Source organism: Pseudonaja textilis, chromosome 1 (assembly GCF_049901715.1).
Source record: "Pseudonaja textilis isolate UNSWEBS1 chromosome 1, rPseTex1.2, whole genome shotgun sequence".
NCBI lineage: Eukaryota > Metazoa > Chordata > Lepidosauria > Squamata > Elapidae > Pseudonaja > Pseudonaja textilis.
Window position 1 is genome coordinate 218,630,485 of NC_141990.1, and position 24,548 is coordinate 218,655,032.

The 24,548-nt window shown below is 39.5% G+C and overlaps 1 protein-coding gene across 2 annotated transcripts in view; it reads right to left on the reverse strand.

The window, feature by feature from the left end:
* The window catches only part of MARCHF4 (membrane associated ring-CH-type finger 4), a 144,424-nt gene that overhangs the window by 18,194 nt on the left and 101,682 nt on the right, over positions 1 to 24,548 (reverse strand). Inside the window, exons 2-3 of one of the 2 annotated variants that reach the window (XM_026707992.2) lie at positions 13,071 to 13,226; positions 5,802 to 5,994 (exon numbers count right to left, since the gene is read on the reverse strand). In XM_026707992.2, coding sequence (XP_026563777.1) covers positions 5,802 to 5,994; positions 13,071 to 13,226 — 349 coding nt within the window. Of the gene's footprint in view, positions 1 to 5,801; positions 5,995 to 13,064; positions 13,227 to 24,548 lie in introns of both variants that reach the window. The other variant, XM_087920515.1, reaches the window with a different exon arrangement.

Consider the following 24,548-nt stretch of genomic DNA (forward strand, 5'->3'; position numbering starts at 1 on the left):
GACAGAACAATTAATCAGTGGAAGAGCTTGCCTCCAGAAATTGTCGGTGCTCTGTCACTGTAGGTTTTCAAGAAGAGATTGGGCGGCCATTTTGTCTGGAATAGTAGGGTCTCCTGTTTGAGCAGGGGGTTGCGCTAGAAGACCTCCAAGGATCTTTCCAACTCTGTTATTTTGTTATTTCTGCAGCCAGTATGAGCCTAGAGAACAGCAACTTAAATGGTAAATATGGATATGCTCTAAAAATGGTATGTAGTGGTACAGTTGTCAGAAGCACTTGCCTGAGGATATCTGTGAGGGGCATGATTTGTAGAGAAGATCTATTTCCCAACTTTGTTCATTAGGGACAATTGGCTACACTGAGAAGGATCTTTGCTCTCTACAACTTCACCAACTGCATTCCAATATACCTTCTTCCTCCAAAAAGATGCCTGTGCTTAATTTTCTTGCCATACAATCTCCTCTTAAGTGTGTCACAAATTGAGCGAGCCAGTGTGTAAGCTCTCATCTGGCAATGTTCTTTCACAAAAGGTTCTCAACTGGGGTGGTTCCATGATGTGCCACAATTTTTCATTGCACATTTTGTTATTTAAGATGATGCATTTTAGAGGGGGGGAAAACCCCCACCTTTCTATTTCATGCACTATTTGCTCCAAACGTATTTACAGGCATTTCCTTCCCAATCTGTTACTGCTTGTGGTTGGAGAGAATAGACATTTATTTCCATTACTAAGGCAACAAGGCAATCGTTCACTTCCATAATTTTCTACTTTTGAGTGACAGGACCCAATTGGATGTGCAACTTGCTGAACAGAAAGGTTAGCTTGTCACATGGGAACCATCTTTCATACAGGGTTCTCAGGATAACCCCTGGTACATGATGTAGGCATGTGAGCAGCTAAGAATAGAATAGAATAGAATAGAATAGAATAGAATAGAATAGAATAGAATAACAGAGTTGGAAGGGACCTTGGTGGTCTTTTAATCCAACTCCCTTCCTAGGCAGGAAACCCTACACCATTTCAGACAATCTCTTCTTAAAAACGTCCAGTGTTGCAACATTTACAACTTCTAGAGACAAGTTGTTCCATTGATTAATGGTTCTAACTGCCAGGAAATTTCTCCTTAGTTCTAAGTTGCTTCTCTCCTTGATTACCGTCCACCCATTGCTTCTTGTCCTGGCCTCAGGTGTTTTGTGGCAGCCCCTGAGATATTGGAACACTATTATCATGTCACCCCTAGTCCTTCTTTTCATCAAACTAGACATACCTAGTTCCTGCAACTGTTCTTCATATGTTTTAGCCTCCAGTCCCCTTATCATTTGCTCTTCTCGGCACTCTTTTTAGAATCTCCACATCTTTTTTACATTGTGGCGACCAAAACTGGATGCAGTATTCCAAGTGTGGCCTTACTAAGGCATTATAAAGTGGTATTAACACTTCCTGTGATCATGAGTTTATCCCTCTGATTATGCAGCCTAGAACTGTGTTGGCTTTTTTGGCAGCTGCTGCACACTGCTGGGTCATATTTAAATGGTTGTCCACTAGGACTCCAAGATCCTTCTCACAGTTACTACTGTTGAGCGAGGTACCATATAGACTGCATCTGCACATTTTGTTTTTCTTGCCTAAATGTAGAACCTTACTTTTTTCACAGTTGAAGTTCATTTTGTTAGATAGCACCCAATGTTCAAGTCTGTCAAGATCCTTCTTCATCTTAACCCTGTCTTCTGGAGTGTTGACTATTCCTGCTAGCTTGGTGTTGTCTGCAAATTTGATGAGTTCCCCATCTATCCCCTCATCCAAATCATTGATGAAGATGTTGAAGAGTACTGAGCTTAAAACAGACCCTTGGGGTACCCCACTGCATACTTCCCTCCATGTAGATGCAGTTCCATTGAGGACAATACATTGAGTATGGTTGGTCAAAAGAGTTTTCTAGTTGTAACAGACTGCACATGGGAGTTTGCAGTTCTGTCTGCTTTTGTCAATACCATGAAAGCAGTGTTGTAATTCATGCTTGCCATTTTTTCACATGTGTGCAAGATCACTACACAAAGGACTAGGTCTTGGGTTGCAATAGTGCAGGGGTGTCAAACTTGATTTCATTGAGGGTCACATCAGGGTTGTGTTTGACCTTGGGGAGCTGGGGTGGGTGGATATGGCCAGCTCTAAGTCACTTCTGTTGGGGGTGCCTGTGACCAGAGAAAATGGGCTCCTGAGATCTAGTTTTGGCTTCGACAGCCTCCTACAACCCTTTGACCCATGTGCGGCCCTCCTGAGCTCCATTTTCACTGGCAGAGGCACCGCAGGCCAGTCCTTCACTGTTTCTAGGGTGGCCTTAGATCTAAGCACCCCCCAGGCCGGATCTGGCCCCTGGGCCTTGAGTTTGACACCCTTGCCGTAGTGCAATGCTGCTTTCGCCAGACAGTTGGACCCCCATGTTCACCCTGAGGTCACTGCTGAGCCTTTTATATTCTACATCTCATCTCTTGGATGTCTTGAGACTACTCTAAGAAGGTAGGTTACCTGTTATATGCCCAGGCAGCATCACAATCATTTCCTAGGTCTTCCTAATGGTGGCATGAAGCAATGGTCCTGCTGACCAAATGAGATTGTGCCTACTGCTTGAGACTTTCTAAACTCCCAAATTCTTCTCCTTTTTTTGTATATAAATCATTCAGATTAAAAAAACAAACAAACTATTCAGAAATGCATGTCCCAGCTCTCGGCAGTATGAGAGTAGCATACATTTCCAGTTTTTTTTTTAACACTGCTATTAATTTTTTGCATGCTAGCCTGCTAAACACTTAGCCTTGATATTTCACATTTCCAAAATCCTTTGTCCTTTGAGAAACAGCCATGCATATTTTATACTTCCTGGAATTAAAAGCAGAAGCAATGAGCTATAACTTCAAATTAAAATACCTTGCTAGGAGGATTCCTTTTCTGGCAACTATAAATGGAACAGAATCTCGGGGTGCAATTTTTTTCTTAAAATACTATCTTATCTATAAGCAGTTTGTGATAAATTAAAAAACAACAACAGTGAACAACTTTCCACTGCATCTCTGTGCCAGATAAAACTTTAGTGCATGATCCAATTTTCAATGCTCTTTGGAAAACACATAAAGGTTGCAATCAAATGAAGCGGAAATTAAGAAATCACACCCAGTTCTTAAATGCAATCAAAACATACCTATTTTCTGCCCCCTCCAATTAAGTGCTGGCTTATTTTGCTCCTATGGCATCCAACTCATGGATGAAAGGAGAATGTTTACTTCCTGCTGACAGATGAGCTAACCAGTTCCTTCCAGCCTTTTCTTCTTTGTCAAAGTTATGTTAATCATGTAACTTCCTGACAGCCATTAGCTACCCACTTACTTCCTTTGTGTTCCTATCAGCAATCAAACACATAAACACTACAGTTTTGCCTCTTTCCATTCCCCAAGAACCATTGGAAAGACCTCCTCCTCCTCTTCCTCCTCCATGAGGCTGCCCTGTTGCCTAATGGGTGCATCACCTCAAACAGTCTGTGGTGGGCAGCAGATGAGGGAGAAAAGTTCAGCTGTGCACCTGCCTGATAATAATAATAATCTCACCTCCATGAAAAACACTTGCCACCATTGCAAGAAGACACGACTGTTTGCTAAATCAGCTTTTATACACGAGAATAGGAGGTAATACAATCTTATATGTTGTCTCTTGGAATTCTGTGTTTGCCCAAAGTGTTACTTGCCCCTGCCTTTTGCTGTAGCCTTCTTAACGGAGAGACACTATGGCGCAGTGGTTAGAATGCAGTATTGTAGGCTGACTCTGCCTACAGCCCGCAGTTCGATCCTGACAGGGCTCAAAGATGATTCAGCCTGCCATCCTTTCCAGGTCCATAAAATGAGAATTCAGTCAATCAGAATAGAGCTGGAAGGGACTTTGGAGGTCTTCTAATCCAGCCCCCTGATCAAGCAGGAGACAAGTGGCTGCCCAGTCTCTTCTTAAAAACTTCCAGTGATGAACTACCCACAACTTCTGAAGGTAAGCTGTTCCACTGATTAAGTGTCCTCACTGTTTGGAAGTTTCTCCTTAATCCCAGGTAGCTTCTCTCCTTGATTAGTTTCCATCCATTGCTTCTATGCTGCCTATAGATGCTTTGGTAAATAAGTTAACCCCTCCTCTTTGTGGCAGCCTCTCAAATACTGGAATGCTGCTATCGTGTCACCACTAGTCCTTCTTTTCTCTAGACTAGCCAAGCTCAATTTCCGCAACAGTTCTGCATATGTTTTAGTCTCTAGGCCTTTAATCATCTTAGTTGCTCTTCTTTGCACGTTTTCCAGAGTCTCAACATCTTTTTTGTAAAGTGGTGACCAAAACTGGATGCAGTATTCCAGGTGTGGCCTTGTAAGATGCTGGCATTGTAAATTGCCCAGAGAGTGCTGTTATGGAGAGGTATATAAGTTTAAGTGCTATTGCTACTGCTAGTAATTCCATGACCTCCAGGCTCCCAAAAAGAAAGATGGTTGTTAGATATTAGTTTGCAACAAAATGGTTAGACACATGCAATTATACTAGCTTAAATGTGCTTTGTTTCAGTTCACCATGGTATACAGTAGTCCTCACTTAATGACTGATTGCTTAGCAACCATTCAAAGTTACAATCTCTAGAGTTACTTGAGACACTTTTTCAAAGTTTTGAGGTCCACGCCTCCCCCAGCAATTACATGATTGCATTTTGGGCACTTGGCAACCAGTTTGGCTGATTGCAACATCACATAATTTTCAGTGTTTTTTGCTAGTTTACTTCTGGTTTCCTGAAAAAAAAAGACACACTGAGGAAAACAAACTCATTTAATGACCATGGCATTGGCTTAATGACCGTCACAAAAAAGGTAATAAAATCAGACATGATTACATGATGATCTGCTTAATGACCACCCCAATATGACCATAATTCTGGGCTCAATTACGGTTATAAGTCAAGAACTACCTGTAATGTGTGAAGTCAGTCATTCAATTCAAATGGTATTAACCATCATATATAAAAAAGGAAAGTTAACAAACCCAGTGAACCCATCCATAGAGTTAAACTTCTCTTTTGCAGAAAACCATGTCCTCAGCAGAGAGAGGAGTGTTCCTGCACAGAGGACATACAGTAATCTTAAGAATCGGAATAGACTGCGTTTTGGTTAATACCATCCAGGACAATATCAAAACTTGCACTTGTAAAAGTGCTGAAGTATAAAATTAAAGCTCTCCTTAACCAGCCCTGCAGAATAGAACAGAATTTTGATTCCCAGCGTCAAATATTATTGGATTCATTCTGATTTCTATAAACAGTCTGATGTCCAAAACATCAGAAATTAAAAAGTACATTCTCCCCAACCAAAGCAAACGTATTTAAGCTTTTCTGTGTATAAAGATAGGAGTGTAAATGAGAATAACCACAGCTTTGAATCTTCACTATTTTATACCTTATTTTATGGAGTTTAAGAGAGAAACTATAGGCTATTCCAACCACTAGGGTCTATCCACTTTGATTCTGAATTAATAAAGTTAGGTTTAATCTCATACTGAGGAAGAGTTTTAGATGGCTTACAATGGTTGACAAGAAGAGTTACCATGTAGCAGAGGGGTTAGTTAGTCTATTTTAATCCACATGTTTTAGTTAGCTCTAAGGAAACCACCTTTGCTTCTACTTTCTCCTTTACACCCTATCAAGAAGATAGGTAGCAATTGCTCTCGCCCAGGAACTGTTTAGAGTCAAATATTCCTTTGGCTACTTCCCGTACTTTAAGAGATTCATTCACCCACCTATACAGACAATGTCCATGAAGCCATACATCCCATAACAGATCTGGAAGAGCAGGTCTTGGCGCTGCCACTTAGCAGATGGACTGAAAGTTGACCAGATAAGCCACGAGATACTGGCGATAAGGAAAAGGGAACCCAAGATGGCTGCTGCTATCTGAACTTTTTCGATGACGGTCAGAGAAATAGTCTGCCACTGTGTAAAGCCCCAGGGAACAGGAAGGCAGCAACAAACAAGCCAGAAAGAAAAAAAAAGAGAAATATCGAATTAGTTCTTGATGCATAGGCACCAAATCACGCTAATTAACATCCAATAACATTTCCACATGGATTTTTTGGACAAGATTGTAACAGCAATTTAAACAAAATGGACTTCATTGTTATGCAGTAGTTCTCAGAAGGAAGGGCAATTCTGAATTTGCGACAGCATCTGGAAAAAGTCAGTATTAATTCCTGCTCTGGTTATCCCTCCAACATTAGTGTTCCCTGTCCTGTCATTTTTCTATATTTCTATCCTGCTGCTTTCTTAAGAGTTGGTTAGGAATTAGTTGAACTCCATTACTGTAGTTTTAAAAAAAAGACTAATAAAACATGAAATGTTAATTTTGGTTTTGTTGCATTATATTCTAATATATCTTGGTATTCATACCTCTTTTGTGTCACCTTGATGTCCCAGCATTAAGCAATGGTTGACACTATTTTTTACTAAACAAATCTATTGTAAATTAGAGGAAATAAAATAGCATTTGGGATAATCCCTGGAGATCAGATTAGTCCTGGTCTGTTGGCTTTTGCAAGACCCTAAAGGCATGACTCTGTTCCTGGGCCAGGAGGGGTAAAATGTCTGCTAACACCTGTGAATTAATTTTGCTGAAATATCTATAATATATCTGTATGGATTTCCTATTTAAATCTGGTCTGCTAATAATCTACTTTTTGTTGGCTTTTTGCTATTTTATTTAATTATTGTTAGTCAATCATTTATAAAAATTTTTTTAATGTTATCTTATTAGTACTCCAAATCAAGGGCATGTTTATTTTCCCCTGTGTTAATGAATCGTTTAATGGTATGTTTGGGCTATGGGATCTCTCCAACATACCCAGGAAGTAAATTTCTTCTTCTCATTTTTCAGAATTAAATATCACAGAAGTTAATAGATGAGCTAACGAAGAAAATGTCATTTTATTTATTCATGCATTTCAACTGATATAGCTACCCATCTCAAACAAATGAAGGTGCATCTTCTATCTGCAGAGGAAAACGATCAGTTTCTCTCTTTCTTTTTGTTAAGATTCCTCTGTTAAATCTCAAGATTAACTATTCAGACTTGGCCAATAAAAATTCTATTCTATTCTGTTCAGTGGTGGGATTCAAACTTTTTTACTACCGGTTCTGTGGCTGTGGCTTGGTGGGCATGGCAGGGCAAGAATGTAAAACCTTGTCAGAGGTGGTATTTGCTGGTTCTCTGAACTACTCAAAATTTCCACTACTGGTTCTCCAGAACTGGTCAGAACCTACTGAATACCACCTCTGATTCTGTTCTGTCCCATCCCATCCCATTTCTTAGGTTGCTTCATTCTAAGCTGTCCCATAAGCCTTGCTCATTCCTCCTCTGGAATATTGAAAGTACAGAATCATTCTTTGGCTCTTTGGCACATGTTTGGACCCAGGAATAACCTTTGTTCTTTCATGAGCCTTTTAGTCTGTCGTGCAGATGCACAGATAGCTCGCTTATTAAGATTATGTTTTGATTAGTTTCACCAGAGAGAAATGCAAAAACATTACCTGTCCCACAGAGGTGAGGGGTTTTTTTTATAGCTATTTGCACTAGAAAATACTCATTTAGTTTGAGCATTCCAAGTTAAATGGCTACCTCACTGAAGCAAAAAGGAATATTTCCAATATACTTTGCCTCATGTGCTACATGGCTATACTAGGCCACTGGGAAATGAAGATTTCTTGACACATTATGAAGTTTCCTTACATTATGAAATCACTGTGGAACCCATACAATTGGTTTTACTGGGAGTAGGGAAGAAGGGGGTAATTGTTTTTTAAGTGGAAGCATTGTGCATTGCGCTAACCCAAACTAATTTTTACCTCAAGCTGGGTATGTTTACAGCTTGCTATAATATCTCAGGCAAAACCAATTTCCGAGACTGAATTGGTACATTTCAAAATACAAGCAAGTATTATTTTGACCCTAACCAGTGGAGTCTAGAAAAGAGCATTGAGATCATATTAAACCCTACTGTTATTTTTGCTGGTTTAGAATACTGGTAAGACGACAAAAAACATTTTGACATCTTATAGGCTAATCTTTGAATAATGGCATGTATAGATTGAAACAATCTAGTGCTTATTTCCTTCCCATCATCTACATTTTAATGCATAAAATCTATGTGTAATTTGGCAAGTTTCTTCTCAAAAGTCATCATTACACTGCCCAGCAATGAGCAGGGCTGAGAAACAAAACACTGCACCAAATTCCTGTCACCCACCAATCAGAAATGTGCAAACTGTATTTCACACATGTGGCAACTTCAGCTGCAAATACAATTTAATTCTATTTCATATGTCAAAACAGTTATAAGGACTTTCTGTGTTTTTTTAAAAAAACCTTTCAAGATGATGTCATCAACAGTCACCCAATTCTTTCAAATTTCACCCATTCAGATTTTGTTCCCTCAGAAAGATTGATGATGCCTGTATATTTATAGGAATGCTTAAGTTTATATTCTCTCCTTCTAATACTAACACACTGCTCAGGGCAGCTAATAACAATCAGTAAAATATGGGGAGCAAGAAGAAAGAAAAGGAGTAAAAATCAAGCAGCTAAAATAATGCATGAAGTGGAATTTTATTTCCTATAAAACAAAAAACTTCTGAAAGCCAAAGAACAAAGTCTCTTTGGGAGGACTCCAGCATTAATCAAGAAGACAAGATAGAGAACGTCCGAAGTACTGAGTATGCCTTCATGGTATACTAGCTTCAGAGTATCTTCTTCACTGTCTCCTCTGATATTCTTCCAAAGCCATTTTTTCTTCTTGAACTATCTGATGTACTTGCAGCATTCCATATCTACCTATTTGCCTTGGTAAGTAGTTCTCTCAACATTACTTCATGGGTGAAGGGCATGATTCATTCTCATTATTTTTCTGGTCTTCCTATCCAGGGCTTTTAGTTCTGCTTGAGCCAGTCCATTAATCCAGATGTGTATCTAATGACTGAAATTGCCCAGGTGTTAATTGCCTTGATGATATTTCCTTCCCTGACTTTGGACTTCTTCATTCTCTTGATCTATTCACTTCTAATTTTCTCCTTGATATTCACAGCTTGAAGGATGCCCCGATATTTGTAGCGATCATCTTCAAGTAGAACCTTCATGTTATTTCCAGAGGGAAACTTGATTCCTCCAGTTTTCACTGTGACACATCTGTCCATTGCAATATCTTGGCTGAATATATGACAGTGCTGAGTAGCAATACTATTTCACAGGGTGTTTTTTTCACACATCTTTATATTGTTCATGTAAAGGAGGTGTGATAACCTGGCAGACATGTTTGATTGCCACGGGCTGACTTGTTCAACATTGTTGACAGAGGAATCAGTACAATAACTACCAATGTTAGTGGTAGTGAATCTATTATTATTAATTTTTTATTTTATTTTATTTATTTGATTTGTCAATCACTTACAAAATAATAGGTATAAGTATAAACATGAGTAAGAATACAGAAAACAAGTACAATTAAATGGGGACAACAGGACAGGGACGGGGGGCATGATGGTGCACTTACGCACGCCCCTTACAGACCTCTTAGGAATGGGGTGAGGTCAATAGTGGATAGTTTGAGGTTAAAGGAGTGAGGGTTTGAGGATGTAACTACAGAGTCAGGTAGTGCATTAATTAATTAATTAATCACACTGATGAAGTTTGGTTGCCAAATTTCAGCAATATGATCTCAAGATGCTGCCCTCCTGAAATTCCTGGTAAATCCATTTCTGTTATCCCCACCACCAGACTTCTCATACAGTTTGGGCCAAGTTAAATAACTAAACCTTCTGGGGATCTCCTAAGATAGTCAAGCGATGTTTGTTCTAGATTTAACTCTGAGTAGAAAGAGAGAAACTTTTAATCAGTCCAAGATATATCAGGCATTTTTTTCAAATCACTATATCAAGCCCAAACCGAACCACAGAGCCACCACACACATCCAATGAAAAACTTCATCTATTTTCAGCCTCAACTGTTTATCTTTCTGTGAAACAGGCTGAACTTGAAGCAGAAACTCCAGCACCTAATCTTTTAGCTTCACTATTTACATTTATCTTTCTGTTTCTGTTTTGTCACCAATAGTGCCCACTGTGGCAATTATTTGATGAAATGATATCTTTCATGACAGTGTCATCAGACTGTTTTCAAACTTATAGAGGTACTAAACAAGTCCCTGAAAGGTCAAGATTAAAGGAATCAAGCACAATCCTTTAATATTATTTTTCTTACATTTCTCTCTCAGCGGGAAAACATTTTAAATCTTTTTCTATTTTAAAACTAATTATTTAGAACTGTTTATTCTATGGAATTAAGGGAAGCCGGGGGTGAGGAGAAACAAAGGAAGTTTTAGTTTATCTTGTAAATTAAAATGTTGATTAAACACTAAAATAAACATTATTTGTGGAAAAGAGATCACATTCATTTCATCTATTGACTATTTGTAGACTTTGGCGTGCGGGGGTGGTGATGATGGTTGGTATGTTATTGATCATTGATTCAGGTCTTTAATGGCATTCTAGTTCAAAATGACATATTCCTTACTGGCAATTTCACCAGTTCTCATGCAGCTATGTGCTCCTGTATATATTTTCCCTCCAAGAGTGATGATGTGCTCTAGTACACAGAGGACATATAAGGGAGATGGTTTCAAATTGCTGAGATCTACTGAAGAGACCCCACACACAGCCACAGAATCTCCTTCCTACCCACCAGGGGTTATTTTGATGACCCAATAGTGACTTCGAACATATGTTTGCTTTCAACTCTTCAGAAGAAAAGTGGGATGCAAATACAATTTGTGAAAAACATGCTGCAAATGAGGCAGAGGGTTGCTTCCTTTCATTAAAAATGACAGTTTCCAGTTCCTGATACACTAACTCTGAATTCAGCAGGGATTTGTGTTCTGAACAAGTTAAACAGGAATAATATTGCTGACTTTGAAGCAGGAAGGCAGTTGCCTCCACATTGTATGCCTCAAAACCGAATGGAGTATGTCTCAGGAGTCGCTGTATTTTAGCTGACTTGCAGTTTCTAATAGATCAAATTGTGCAGTTGCCATAAATTAAATTGACTGGTGCAACACAACGGCATGTATCCTTTCCACTAATTCAGTGCTGGCTTCTAAGTGAGCTACCTGGCAGTAGCTGGAGACAAAACGCTAAAAAGTCTGTAACATCAGCACACAGAGCTTAATACTTTGCTTAAATATTAGGAGTTTAAGCACATTCCTCTATTTATTACAAACAGAAGGGAGTATCTGCTGTTCAGGGTTGAGCTTTGGCTTCTGGGTGCTCTCTGAGCTTGGTAGTTTTCTTGCAGACGTTTCATTATCCATCAGGGGTGAGATGCAAATATTTTTGCTACTGTGTCTGTGGGCGTGGCTAGGTGGGCGTGGCCATGTGACTGGGTGGGCATGGCTTCTTCTTTTCTTTTTTTTGCAGCAGCAACCCCACCGCACTCCCTTTTTTTGGCCTCCTGGGCCTCAGGGAAGCCTCTTGGGAGGCCGTTTTTGCTCCCAGGAGGCTTCCCTGAGGTCCAGGAGGCAAAAAATGGAGCACGGAGGGGTGCACAGTACCCCCCCCCCACGTGCCCCTTTTGGCCTCCTAGCCCTAAGGGAAGCCTCCTGGGCAAAGCAGTAAGACAGCAAGGGGACACAGCTGATCGTTGGAACAGCTGATTGCCGGGAAGAAAAAAATATCGGTTCAGCTGAAGGAGTAGCTGTTTTTTTTCTATTGGTTCGGTCGAATGGTACTATTTTTTACTACTGGTTTGCCTGAACCAGGCCGAACTGGTAGAATATTACTACTGATATCCATACTAGATAACATAATCAGTCCTACTAGCGAGTGAGGTTTCCTCTCATTTTATATTCTGGTGGCTAGGATATTCTAGGTTATTAATCCTTCTTTCTGCTACCTCTCACCAAGATCCAGACCTGAATCAGAGTTTCTTCTGTATTGTCCACTAAATGCAGACTGGTTATACTTCATGAAATGGATTTGAAGAATATGAACAGATGATCCAGCCTTCAGCTCACCTCATCTATCCCAAATGTGGCTCACATTGGTGCTTTCTCGCTTGACTGCAGAAATGCCATGTTTTGACTTCTGCCACAGTATTTGGTATGAGCTGAATCTTCCTGAATTTAAAGGCAGAGGCTTGACCTGCTCCTATTGACCTGCAATGGACAACCCTTTTAATCCTCAGCTGCTGGGCTTTTGGCAGCAAGAGAATCAGGACTCTACTAGTATGGGAAAAAAGGCATATCAGTAATATTCAGAACACTTTTCCTATTTTTCTTGCCAACTCCTGAAGTAGGGGAAATAGAAGAGGAGAATGGCCTCTTCTATTTCCCCTACTTCTCTTGCCAACATTTTGGGAGACAAAGATGAAGAACCAATCAATCGGTGGCCTTCAGCAGCCCATCATTGCTGATGCTCAGACAGAACAGTTTCCAGATCCGGCATCATCCCAAGCCTGAGGCAGGACCTAAAATCCAGACTTTCAACCAGCATGAGCAGATTCAGGCTGCAGTGCAGAAAAACTCAGTCCGCCCACCATCTCAGCCTCAGGGCCTGCTGCTGACAATGGAAGGAAACTTTCACATGCACCAAAAGGGTTTTTTTTCCCCCTCCCATTGCAAACAGCAGGTGCTCTGTTTTAGACCTGTGCAAGTTAGCAACTGAGAATCTAATTTTTACTGTGGACGATGTGTCCCCTGGTTAAAGCCACAGCTGACAATCTTGTGGAGGCAAACTTTTCGTGTTTGTTTGGCAAGATATTTTATTTTGAAATCTCCATTTATTTTTCACCCTGGTCACCTGGATGCGTTTTCTAAAAAATAACTAAAGTGAATGGTCCGTTTCTTCACCAAAATAAGGGCACCGTATAATGAAAAGCCACACACGCATAACCAACAGTGCAAATATAGGAAGCAGAGAAAAGTCAAAACAAGGAAAGGAAGGGACTTTGGAATAATCTCTAGTACCTTTACCTGCAGGGGGTTCTTTGTGCTTATGGCAATGACGTGGTACTTGTAGTAACACAACTCACAGCTCCAGCATCCCCTCTCACTGATCCATTTGATCAGGCAAGGTTGATGTGTACACTTCACTGATCCGTCACACCGACATGGACTCAGCAACTCACCCTGGAAAGAGAACATTACACACTTGTGAAAATTCCTTATTGGCATGGCTCCCTCCAGGCACTTTTCTTCTTATGGAGGTGGTGATTCACTGTAAATATGTGAATACAATATATAATGTATAAATACATAAGAAAGCCAGTTTGGTTTAATGGTTAAAGCACCAGGCTACAGACCAGGTTCTGGACCTGCTATAAGCATTAAGTCAGCTTGGTGACCTTTGGCCAGTCACTCCCTCTCAGCCCTAAGAATCAAGCAAGGGCAAACCACTTCCAAAATTCTCTGAGGAAAACTGCAAGGACTCGTCCAGAGTGTCACCAGGAGTCAACACTGACTCAAAGGGACAACATTAAACAGTTTTAGATACAATGATTGTGTTTATTTACATAACGAATGGTGTGCTGAAGGGTCTTTTCTCATGCTGAAGTGCTACCACTCACCTTTGAATGGGAGGAAACTAGACCAGCATTAAGCTTGTTAGCCTGCCAAGACTACCTCTGTTCTTCCTCACTGTCAGTCCTGCAATTTCCTTTCAATGTAATGGATGACAAAACCTACGAGATTTAACCTCCCTCTTTGAGGCCGCTGTCGGTCAATCTTTGACTAAGGGAGAAAATGCTGCTAGGGATCACTTAAACCCATTTCACTCCTTGGCTGGGGGAGAAGGCAGAGGAAAACTCATGGGTAGGAAGAAATGATATTGCCAAGGTATATTCACTTGAACCTAACTATGATGTTGTTTCCTGCGCTGTTCCTCTTCCCTTCTCTTTTGTTGAGGCTTACATATACTTGGTTTCTTTTTCCTTGCAAAGCAAGCATGCAAGATGAGGGACCTTGAAATTGAAAGGATCAAAAGTGTCCTAATTGGCCATACTTCGAACATTTTCCATGTGATGGCCCAACAGCATAAAGGCAGCAATTAGATTCATAACTAATACTAAGCTATGATTTAACTATCAATGCCAAGGCTGGAGGCTAAACTGGGAAGTGAAAAGTAATACAAGAAGGAGAAATGGAAAAAATCACTTCTCTACTGCTGCCAAGAAATTTCCCATGAAATTAATAGCAACCGATCTCAATTTGATGATGCTAAACTGAAAATGCTGAGAGACTGGATTCCCACAGCAGACGAATTCATAGTTTACAAACTGAATTCTGGCAACATGCTAAGCCCAAACTGAAGAAACAGCCTGCCATAGTTACGTATAAGTTTTAGACTTGTGGGAAGAAGGCAGAGCCTCCTCACTGACGGACCATAGATTGTGACTCTCTGTGGCCATGGTCCGTGCTCTTTCGTTGGAGAGCCCCGATTATTACAATTGGGGGCTGAAGCTGCCTTGGAGGGGTGACGAAGTAAGGGGAAGCTGCAAGCCAGGTTGAGGGGAGCCGCATCTCCCCTCCCCCCCAGGCTTGGTCTTTTTTCCCCCGAAGACAACTGCAGTGGTGGTTTAAAATGGCCACCCCACAGAGGAGCTGGATTAAGATTTGAGCAGGAGGGAAGAAAGAGGTGGATAACATCTGAACCGGGACAACTGGGCAATACAAGTAAACAAAATTACCCCGGGATTAAGGTAACATGGAATTTTTAAGAAAAGAAAAGTGAGCAGCGAAATTACAAAGGGACAGGAAAAAAAAGAAAAGAAAATATTTTTGACAGCTAAGCGGGGCTTCGAACCGGGAAAGGAAGAAGCTGGAACTTTAACTAAATTGGACTAAAATATCTTGGCAATAAACAGGCATAAAATAACGCTGGACTTAAGATTGTCAAAAAATAATAACAATAAAGTTTATAAATTGGAGACTGGACTGTGCTGGAATATTGAGGTTCGAAAAACCCTAAATAAAAAATAGGGGAAAAAGGTGAAGACTTTGTATAATCGAGAGTGACAAAAGCTTGACAAAAAAAATTGACAAAAACTTGAGCTCAAACAAAATGGAAAGCATCCTGTTTCTGAATGAACTTGTGTGGATATAACATTAAAGAAATATTGAAACAAAGTAAGAATCTTAGAAAGTGAAAGCAGAACCAGAATAAAGAAAAAAGCAAGGAAAGACTGACTGTGGGATTGATTGATGTTTTTGGTATAGACCCTGGGCTGGAATAATTGAGAACTTTAGAAAATTGAAAGAAGGAAAGTAAAGGTGTTTTTGTGTGTGTGTTAACGATCATAAAATATAAGAGTGTGTAATGATGCTTTTCGGGAATTAAAAATGGAACTTAAAAATATGAGAGAATTACTACAGGAAATAGGCGAATCACTTTGCCCTGTGTTAGAAAAAATGGAAATGGCAATTGAAGAACAAGAAGAAAAAGCTTCAGAGGAGGATGAGTCGACTCAAGGAGAAGACATTTTAAACAGACAATTAACACAAAGAACATTACACAGAAGTGGGGAAGGAGGAAAGGTTTAAAAGTTGATATTTAAGAAGGCAATCAGAAGGGGGAATACCTGTGAAGTTGGGAAAGGCAGAAAGACCTAGCAGAAAAGGGGAAAGGAAGATATTAAGAAAGAGGGGGATATAAACTGGAATGAGAAAAGATATGGGGAAAAGAGGGGGAGGAGAAGCAGTAAGAAACAGGTGCATGAAATAAAGAAATATGGAAATAGTAAAATGTTGAAAAGAAATTGTTTTTTCAGAGATAATGGTTGATGAATTAAAAAGGGGATTCTGCAGGGTGACAAGGGGTAATAAGAATATTTCTGCAATTAAAAGTATTTAGAAAATAGGGCAATATAGATACTGATAACTCTTATTAAAAATTAAGGGGGGGGAAATATGCTGCGGAATCCAAATGAGAAGATGTAATGATTATTATTGTAACTTCTTAAAAATAATCATTTATTGGGAATCAAGATGAGGGAATAAAGGTGTATTTTAATCATTGAGGTGTCACACGCAAAGCAGTAAAAGTGGGGAAACCTATACTTGTTTTTTTTTCTTTAGTGTTAAAATTTGTATTAATCTAGAATTTATAAAAAGAATGTGTAATGGAAAGGGAATATGACAGACTAAAGAACCAACTAAATAAGTTAATATAGACTATTAAAAGCAAGGAGAGACATTGGTAACCTTTATTTTTATTATTATTATTAGACAAGCACATATTGTTTATCTTTATTTTTAAAATAAATATTGAAGGATTATATTTGAAATAATTGAAATGAAACAAAAAGATGTTTCAATTGAGATTAATGAAAGGAGAGGCTAGAATAAATGTGTTTGTTTCTCTCCTTACTGAAAATTTGGAATGGAAAAGGTAATAATAGAATTAAGTATACATATATGAATGTATAATTGATCTCATATTGGTATGTGAAGTTGATGACCTGGAAATATGTTGTCCACTAAAAAGAGATTTTTGTTTTTAATGTGAAAAACTGAATAAAATTTGTTTTTAAAAAAAGTTTTAGACTTGTGAAGAATTGAGTATTATCAATACTTTCATTTTCCTGGAATTTGGAGAATGTGAGATTATTTATGGGATTCATACAATCAGCTGGGTCAAGTTCCTTGAGAAAAAGCTTGGCAATACAAACTCAGCTAAAGATTGTTAGACACAGAAATCTAAGTTTTTTTCCCCCTCCAAATAATTGATTGCTCTCGAATTGACAAAAAAGCACAGTCCTTTAAAATACCCTTTGTAATCTTTTTACTCCCCCGCCCCATTTAACACACTTTTTGGTTTGTGCGTTGTTTGGTCTTGGAACTGAATTCGTTGTTGACACAATGGTTAGAGTGCAATATTGCAGGCTAACTCTGCTCACTGCCAGCTGTTCGATCCTGACTGGCTCAAGGTTGACTTAGCCTTCCATCCTTCTAAAATGAGGATCCAGATTGTTGGGGCAATAGGTTGACTCTGTACACTGCTTAGAGGGCGCTGTAAAGTACTGTGAAGCAGTATATAGTGCTATTGCTATCTTCTGGAGGTCAACACACTGCATATATTCTTCTAAAAAGATTACTGATGATTCTGTTGCTGATCCCAGACATTGGATAGAGAGACCAGAGATACAAGAGTAGTTCATTTCCTTCTGCTTCTGGTATTATAGGCTGTTTACTACAAGCAATTGGTACTGCCATCACTGCCTCTGTTTAGGCCACCCTAATTCCTTATCCTTAACTCTCTAGATCAGTTTTCTCAACCTTAACCAGTTTAAGAAGTGTGGACTTCAACTCCTAGAAAACCACAGCCAGCAAAGCCTAATCTCTTACCCACTAATTATCTAGGGCAGTTTTTCTCAACTTTTGCAGTCCTGGCTGGAGTATTCTGAGAGTTGAAGTCCACGCATAATGAAAGAGCTAAAGTTGAGAAACATTGCTTCAGAGGTTCACTTATTCTGTATAACATGAAAGCTGGTGAATGATATTATACAGTTAACTACATCAGGCTGTTCAGGCCAGTGAGCTGAACCATACTGAACAGGGAATGGCTTGCCATCTTCAGTCACAGCCAACAGCTCCGGCAAATTATCTGCTGGAATATAAATAATGGCAATCAATTCAGCTGAGAGCTAATTTGGTGAGAAATATATTATTAGGGTGCTATTTTCTGGTACTGAACTATCACCCCTCCAGGCTATTTGATTAGCTGACTTAAAATGCTCAGACTCTGTCTTTCCAAAGGCATACATGGCTGCTTGCAAATATTAGATACAGATATAAAGAGAAAAGAGGCAACCAATTTACTCTTCCTCAAGCATTTTCACCTTGATAGCCAAAAATCTCTTGCATGTGGAAAACTCATAATATGACTGCAAGAGGGAGGAGGAGAGACCAAATGCTTGAGGAAGGCTGCTTCATGGATATAGCCCCAGGATTTACCCAGGGGACAAAATATAAGTCCAATGGAAAGTCTAGCAATTTTTTTAGTATCTTCTGTTGTCCTTTCAACCCTGCGAGAGCAAATGTGGTGCTGGATCAGAAAGCCAGCCAAAGCTGCTCAGCATTCAACTGAGATCACCATCAAGAAATGCCATTCGTATCCATTGCAAGGTTCCAAATTACAACCAAGCTATAATGAGAAAGGGTAAATTCTGCCATTCCTGGTCATATAGACTCAACAGTTCAGTGATGAATGGTTCTTGCCACCTGAGACTAAGTGCACCAATTTGCGCATCAGTTTATTTCCCCATCTCATGCCGAGATAGCCAATGCCCAGGCTGCCTCACCCAACAGAAACCTCATTAATGCACATGAAACTTTGAGGAATTCTGAAGGAATCAAAACTTAGATTTGAGCCAAGGTTCAGACAGTCCCAAAACCACTATCTATCTCCTGAATGTGAGGAGAAAACATAAACCAGATCAAAAGGAAAAGGCACAACATGACTTTCTCAGCTGTTGTGATTACTCTGCCGTGAAAAGAAATGAGGAACTTTCTAAAGTTTTGCCTTCCTAGATTCTTCTGCACACAGATATAACAGATAATCAGAATTGGAAGGGATCTTGTAGGTCATCCAGTCCAACCCCCCGCCCAAGCAGGAGACTCTACATCATTTCTGACAAATGGCAGTCCAATCTCTTCTTGAAGGTCTCAAGTGATGGCGCTCCCGCAACTTCCAAGGGCAAGCTGTTCCATTATGGTTGATTGTTCTCACTGTCAGAAAGTTTCTCCTTATTTCCAGGTTAAATCTCTCCTTGTTCAGTTTCCATCCATCCTTGTCTGGCCTTCGGATGCTTTGGAAAATAGCTTGACCCCTTCCTCTCTGTGGCATCCCCTCAAATATTGGAAGACTGCTATCATGTCTTCCCTGGTCCTTCTCTTTATTAGACTAGCCATGCCCAGTTCCTGTAACCGTTCTTCATATGTTTTAGTCTCCAGTCCCCTAATCATCCTGGTTGCTCTTCTCTGTACTTTGTACTTAATCACGTGATCATGGGGATGCTGCAAAGGTTTTAACTGTGAAAACAGTCATAAGTAGAGATTATTTTTCAGTGTTGTTGTAACTTTGACTGGTCACTAAATGAACTGTTGTAATTTGAGGATTACTGGTATATGGATGAACATTTAAAATTAAGAACTATACTGTAGTTCAAATGGAATGTAAGACCTTTCACCATAGCAGGGAAGGGTGTATCCTTACACTGCGTTTTGGCAGCAGATACACTGGCAAAAGAGAAAGGGGTCCCAGTGGACCTGTGGGAAGAATAGGCTTAGCAAATGCCCTCCCCTCCATGCTAGGTGTTGGCATTCTCTGGATGGGCAGCTGGTAATTGCTTTCCAATGGGTATAGTGCAAAGGATGGGATGCCAGTACATGCCAGCTGTGCATATGGAACTATATACGTGTACAAACAGAACTCAGGTTATTTGGATTTCCTCCAGAATTCAATTAAGAGATGTGAACCATCAGCAGTCTTGGTAAGTCTCTATACTGGCCAACATTTTATGATCTGTTTCATTGAAAGCTTTTAAATGGCTTGCAATAAACTCCCAGTAAAGCACAATAAACAACCATGGTAGCACTGCCATTTTAAAGCCATGATTCATAGATCATTTAAAGAACTAGATATCGATGTCTGACTTCAGAACAAAATATTAATACTTTTGCCAGAATCGAAACCCTGGGCTTAAATCTCTTTCACAAACTCTCTTGAGCATCGGAGAGCTTCCCTAGCTCACTCTACAACCTTTTGCACATTCACAGGTTATATGTTATAATTGTTCCAATTTCAAAGCCTGGTCCAAAGATTAACTTGCTGTTAAAAAAAACCCTTGAACTTTCCTACCTGGAGGCTTTGCAATAGAACATGAATCCTTACTGAGCTTATGTCTTTGGTTGGTCCAAGAGAGTTTCCAATTATTTCAGCAAAGAAAAAAAGAGGCTTATGCACATTTAAATTTAATAATTCTGTTGCATTATAAAATGTTTTGTGATCTAAATCCAACAGTGTTTTAGAACCAAAAGAAGCCTCCTAACCTGAGGAATATGCACCATATACTGATGTGGATAAAGAGGGGTGTAGATAGGCAGGGTAATTTTTTTTTACAGTTTCAACATAGTGAAATTGATGTGTTGAAATTGAGAAAGTTCCTGAGTTTTATGCCCAAAGCTTTGATAAATAGTTTGATGGATTTATCTCAAGTACAAAAAAAAAAAAAAACCTGTGATTTGTGGTGGTGGAATGGAGCAACAAAGCCTTGAGCTAGGAATAAAATGTAATGAGTAGCTTTAATGATCTCCACTATGTATGAAAATCCATGCTGACTTTATAAAGAATGGCAAGTGGAAATGGGCCGCTTTCTATGCTAAAAATAAAACAATATGGTCTCTCACAATGCTTTTTCTGCTGCCAATAACCATTTGTTAATAAAGTGCCATCGCTGAAGATATTTGGGGATAAAAGCAGGATTTTCCTCACTTGCATCTCACCACAGCACAAACATGTCTTGACAACGTATTTCTTCTGCATATCCTAATGTAAGGGTCTGTGAGAATGATTTTGGGAGGCAGGAAGAAGAGGTGTGACCTAAACAGCTATCACACAAAAGTTATCTCAGACCACAGAAGGAAAAGGGAAACGGGAAGTGACTAAGAAGAGATCTGGTTGTTGTTTTGTTTCAATACCCAAACTAGGCAACATCATCAATGATGCCTGATGATGCCGTACCACCAATGTTGTTAACTAGTTTGTGTAATGAAATGTCTGCAAAACATCAACCAAGGTCAGAGGGCATCAAGGACCCCTCATTTCAGTCCTGAGCTACAAATCATCATCATCTTTTAATGTCCCTATAATCCCTTGTGGGGTAGAGTCTGGGCAACCAAATGGAGCTAGCAGAGTGTTTAATGGCCGGATGCCCTTCCTGTCACCAATGTGGAGTTTTGTTCGGCAGATACATTCTTACTGTGCCCAGAAAGAAATATCTGGCTCTACCTAGGATCAAACTCACAACCTCCTGATTGTGAGATGACAGTTCCACCTCTAGGCCATGACACCACTCCAACCCTGAGCTATAAATATTCTCCTTTATTGGTATCAGAAGAGACCCTTCCTAGTTTTCTGGAAAGTAAAAATAGATGTAATGGTATTTGAGAAAGACCTGGAGAAACAGGGTGAAGAAATGCTGCCTTGAGAACAGTCAGATAAGAAAGGGCAAAGAGATGGATGAAGAAAAATGATCAGAAAGAAGTTTCTTACTGATTATGTTCTGTTGGGGTTCCCCCGCTTTCCTATATAATCACTATTTAATCTAGACTTTTTTTTTATTCCACTATTTTAACAAATATAAATTTAAAAAATTCTGACAAAATTGTTGGATTCTGCACATGCTGGACTAGGATAAGGGACAGCCAGGATGAAGTCCACTATGAACTATGACAGTTGTGAGAAATTGCAAGAGTAATATGACCCTAGTGTAGTTGCCATTTTTTATCAGCCTCTACTAATATAAATAAGTGACAGTCTTTTTGCTGGAGAGCTAATATCATTGCTTGTTCATTGCAGAGCCTTTCTAAAGGATCATCCTTCACTTAATCTAAATTTTCTTCAAAGAAACATTCATTTGCTGTACAGAGACTATAACTGAGTTCATACCTCATATATGGTTTATCTAAAATACAATTTTTATCCATAAAATCAAAGGTATATGGTGCAGAAAACTTGCTGAAGCTAAGCATATTTTAAGATCATTTTTATTATACTAGAAATCAACCTGTCATGGAATCTTAAGAGTTGGAGGCAGCTATTCTAGTAATAGCAAGGCATTCACACAGAACCTCTCAGCAGTTTTTTTTTGAAACAGCTTTGTCTTTTTCCAGGATACATCAGCTGCGGTGTATTGCCAGGAAAAGGCATTTAAAGTTAAAACAATCTGCCACAGGAGCTACATCAGAGGTACTATTCTGGAGAACCAGTAGCGAAAATTTTGAGTAGTTCAGACAACCAGCAAATACCACCTCTGACTGGAGATTTTACAGTATCCTTCCCCTGCCATGCTCACCAAGCCACGCCCACAGAGCCAGTTGTAAAAAACAACTGAATCCCACCATTGGTCGTAAGTGCAAAAACCAATCATAAGTTACTTTTTCCCACACTATTGTACCTACAAATGGTCACTAAACAAATTGTTGTAAATTGAGTATTACCTCTAACAGGCAACTGTCACAAGCCATGCCCACAGAACCAGTAGTAAAAAAATGCGAATCCCACCACTGATGCATGTTTTTATATGCTCTGATGCAGTGGTGGGATTCAAATTTTTTTGCTACTGGTTCTGTGGGCATGGCTTGGTGGGCATGGCAGGGAAAAGATACTATAAAATCTCCATTCCTATCCCACTCCTGAGGGAAGGCTACTGCATTCCCTCCCCACCTCACTAACCTGCTTTCCAGCTCGGTTCTCTTGTGAAGGGCAGTCTGGGGCTCGGAAGACAGAGAATAGATGGGGGCAGGACCAGTCAGAGGTGGTATTTGCCAGTTCTCCAAACTACTCAACATTTCCGCTACCGGTTCTCCAGAACTGGTCAGAACCTGCTGAATACCACCTCTGCTCTGATGTTCTTTCTTTCTTTGGAACCTGAAAAGCTGCACTGCCCTATTAGTGCATTTCTATAAAACATGCAATAAGACTTGTTTTTTTGACCATGCCAACCTAAAATTTGAAAATGTCTATAGAGCATTTTTTCATTTTCTCAGGTATTGATATTAGAATGGTTGCTCTATAAGTCTACAAGTGTGGGTTTTTTGTTTTTGTTTTGGAAGATAGGGAATACATCTTCCAATCATCCAGCATTTTACTCATTCTCCAGAGTTTCTCAAAGTTAATAGATAAAAAGTTTGATCAAGCCACCAGCAAGTTCCTTCAATGCCTTGGGGGATGGAAGGAGAATCTGAACTCATTCATTGTCAGAAGGCACTTCATAACTATGTTTTTGTCACCATCAAGCTTGAACTCTATTCAACCAATGCTAACAATCTCTTAATAGCACGAATACTGTTTTCCTAAAGAAAATCATTTTAACCTAGCATCCGCTACCCAATTCTTGGTTTTTCTTTTTATGTGGATTTGCTGTGAAAATTTTAAATTAACAGGCAGTGTTAATTTGTGTTAACCCCACCCGCAATTTGGTGGATTTTGAATGCAATGGATGAAACGTTTATCATTGCACTCTGCGTCTTGTCTCTCACTTACTTTCCTACCTACAATAGCTGCAGTTGGATGGGGTAAAAGCTATCACCAACCTCTTATCTAGCTCCCCTGTCCCCATAAAAAGAAAAGGAACTCTGCTAAGATTAGAAAGAAAGATGACATATTATGTCATGCCAAAACTGAAGAAGGATCCTCAACCTTAGGATAAACATGGATAAAGCTATTGTACACAACATAATAAAGAATGATAAAATTATTTTTTTAAATATATACTTTTTTAAAAGAAAGATGAAAACTAATACAAACTAATGTATAGTAAGAAAAAGAAAGGAAAACTAAAGAAATCAAAGAGAAAGCTAAAGGCGCAAGAAAAAAAGAAAAACAGAAAGCAAGCAAGAAGAGTCTTCCAATATTCTTCACAGCCATTATAAATACAATATTTTAACCTCTCTCCAAATCATGATTGTCTTCTTTCTATTATCTGATTCTGTCTGATTAAGGCCATAAATCACAATTTCATTCTCCCCCTTTTTATGTAAAATGTCTCCTGCCTTGGCCATGAACGTCAGCTGGGTGACTTTGGGCCAGCCCAGTGATGGGATTCAAATTTTTTTTACTACTGGTTCTGTGGGTATGGCTTGATGGGTGGCTTAGTGGGCATGGCAGGGGAAGGATACTGCAAAATCCCATTCCCTCCCCACCCCACTAACCTGCTTTCCAGCTCCTTTCTCCTGTGCAGGGCAACGAAAGACCCAGCCGATCAGCTGGGACTCGGGAGGCAGAGAATAGATGGGGATGGGGCCAGTCAGAGGTGGTATTTGTCAGTTCTCCAAACTACTCAAAATTTCTGCTACTGGTTCTCCAGAACTGTTCAGAACCTGCTGAATACCACCTCTGGGCCAGCCCCTTTCTCTCAGCCCAACCCACCTCACAGGGTTGTTGTTGTGGGAAAGTAGGAGGGAGAAGAAATATTAACTATATTTGCCACCTTGTAAAAATAATAAAGATAGGATACAAATAAATATAAATAAACCAATTCTTCCATAGTGTAAGTCCATGTAATAATTCGGTCACTGTAATGATATATTGAAATAATCTTCCATGACTTTTTTTCTAGTTTATTCATCAATTTTAAAAAGAAACGTTCTGGCTTCAATAGAATATTAATCTTTAATATCATTTGTATCAATGTATGTACTGTATTTGAATCTATTTCTTAAAGATGCTAATAA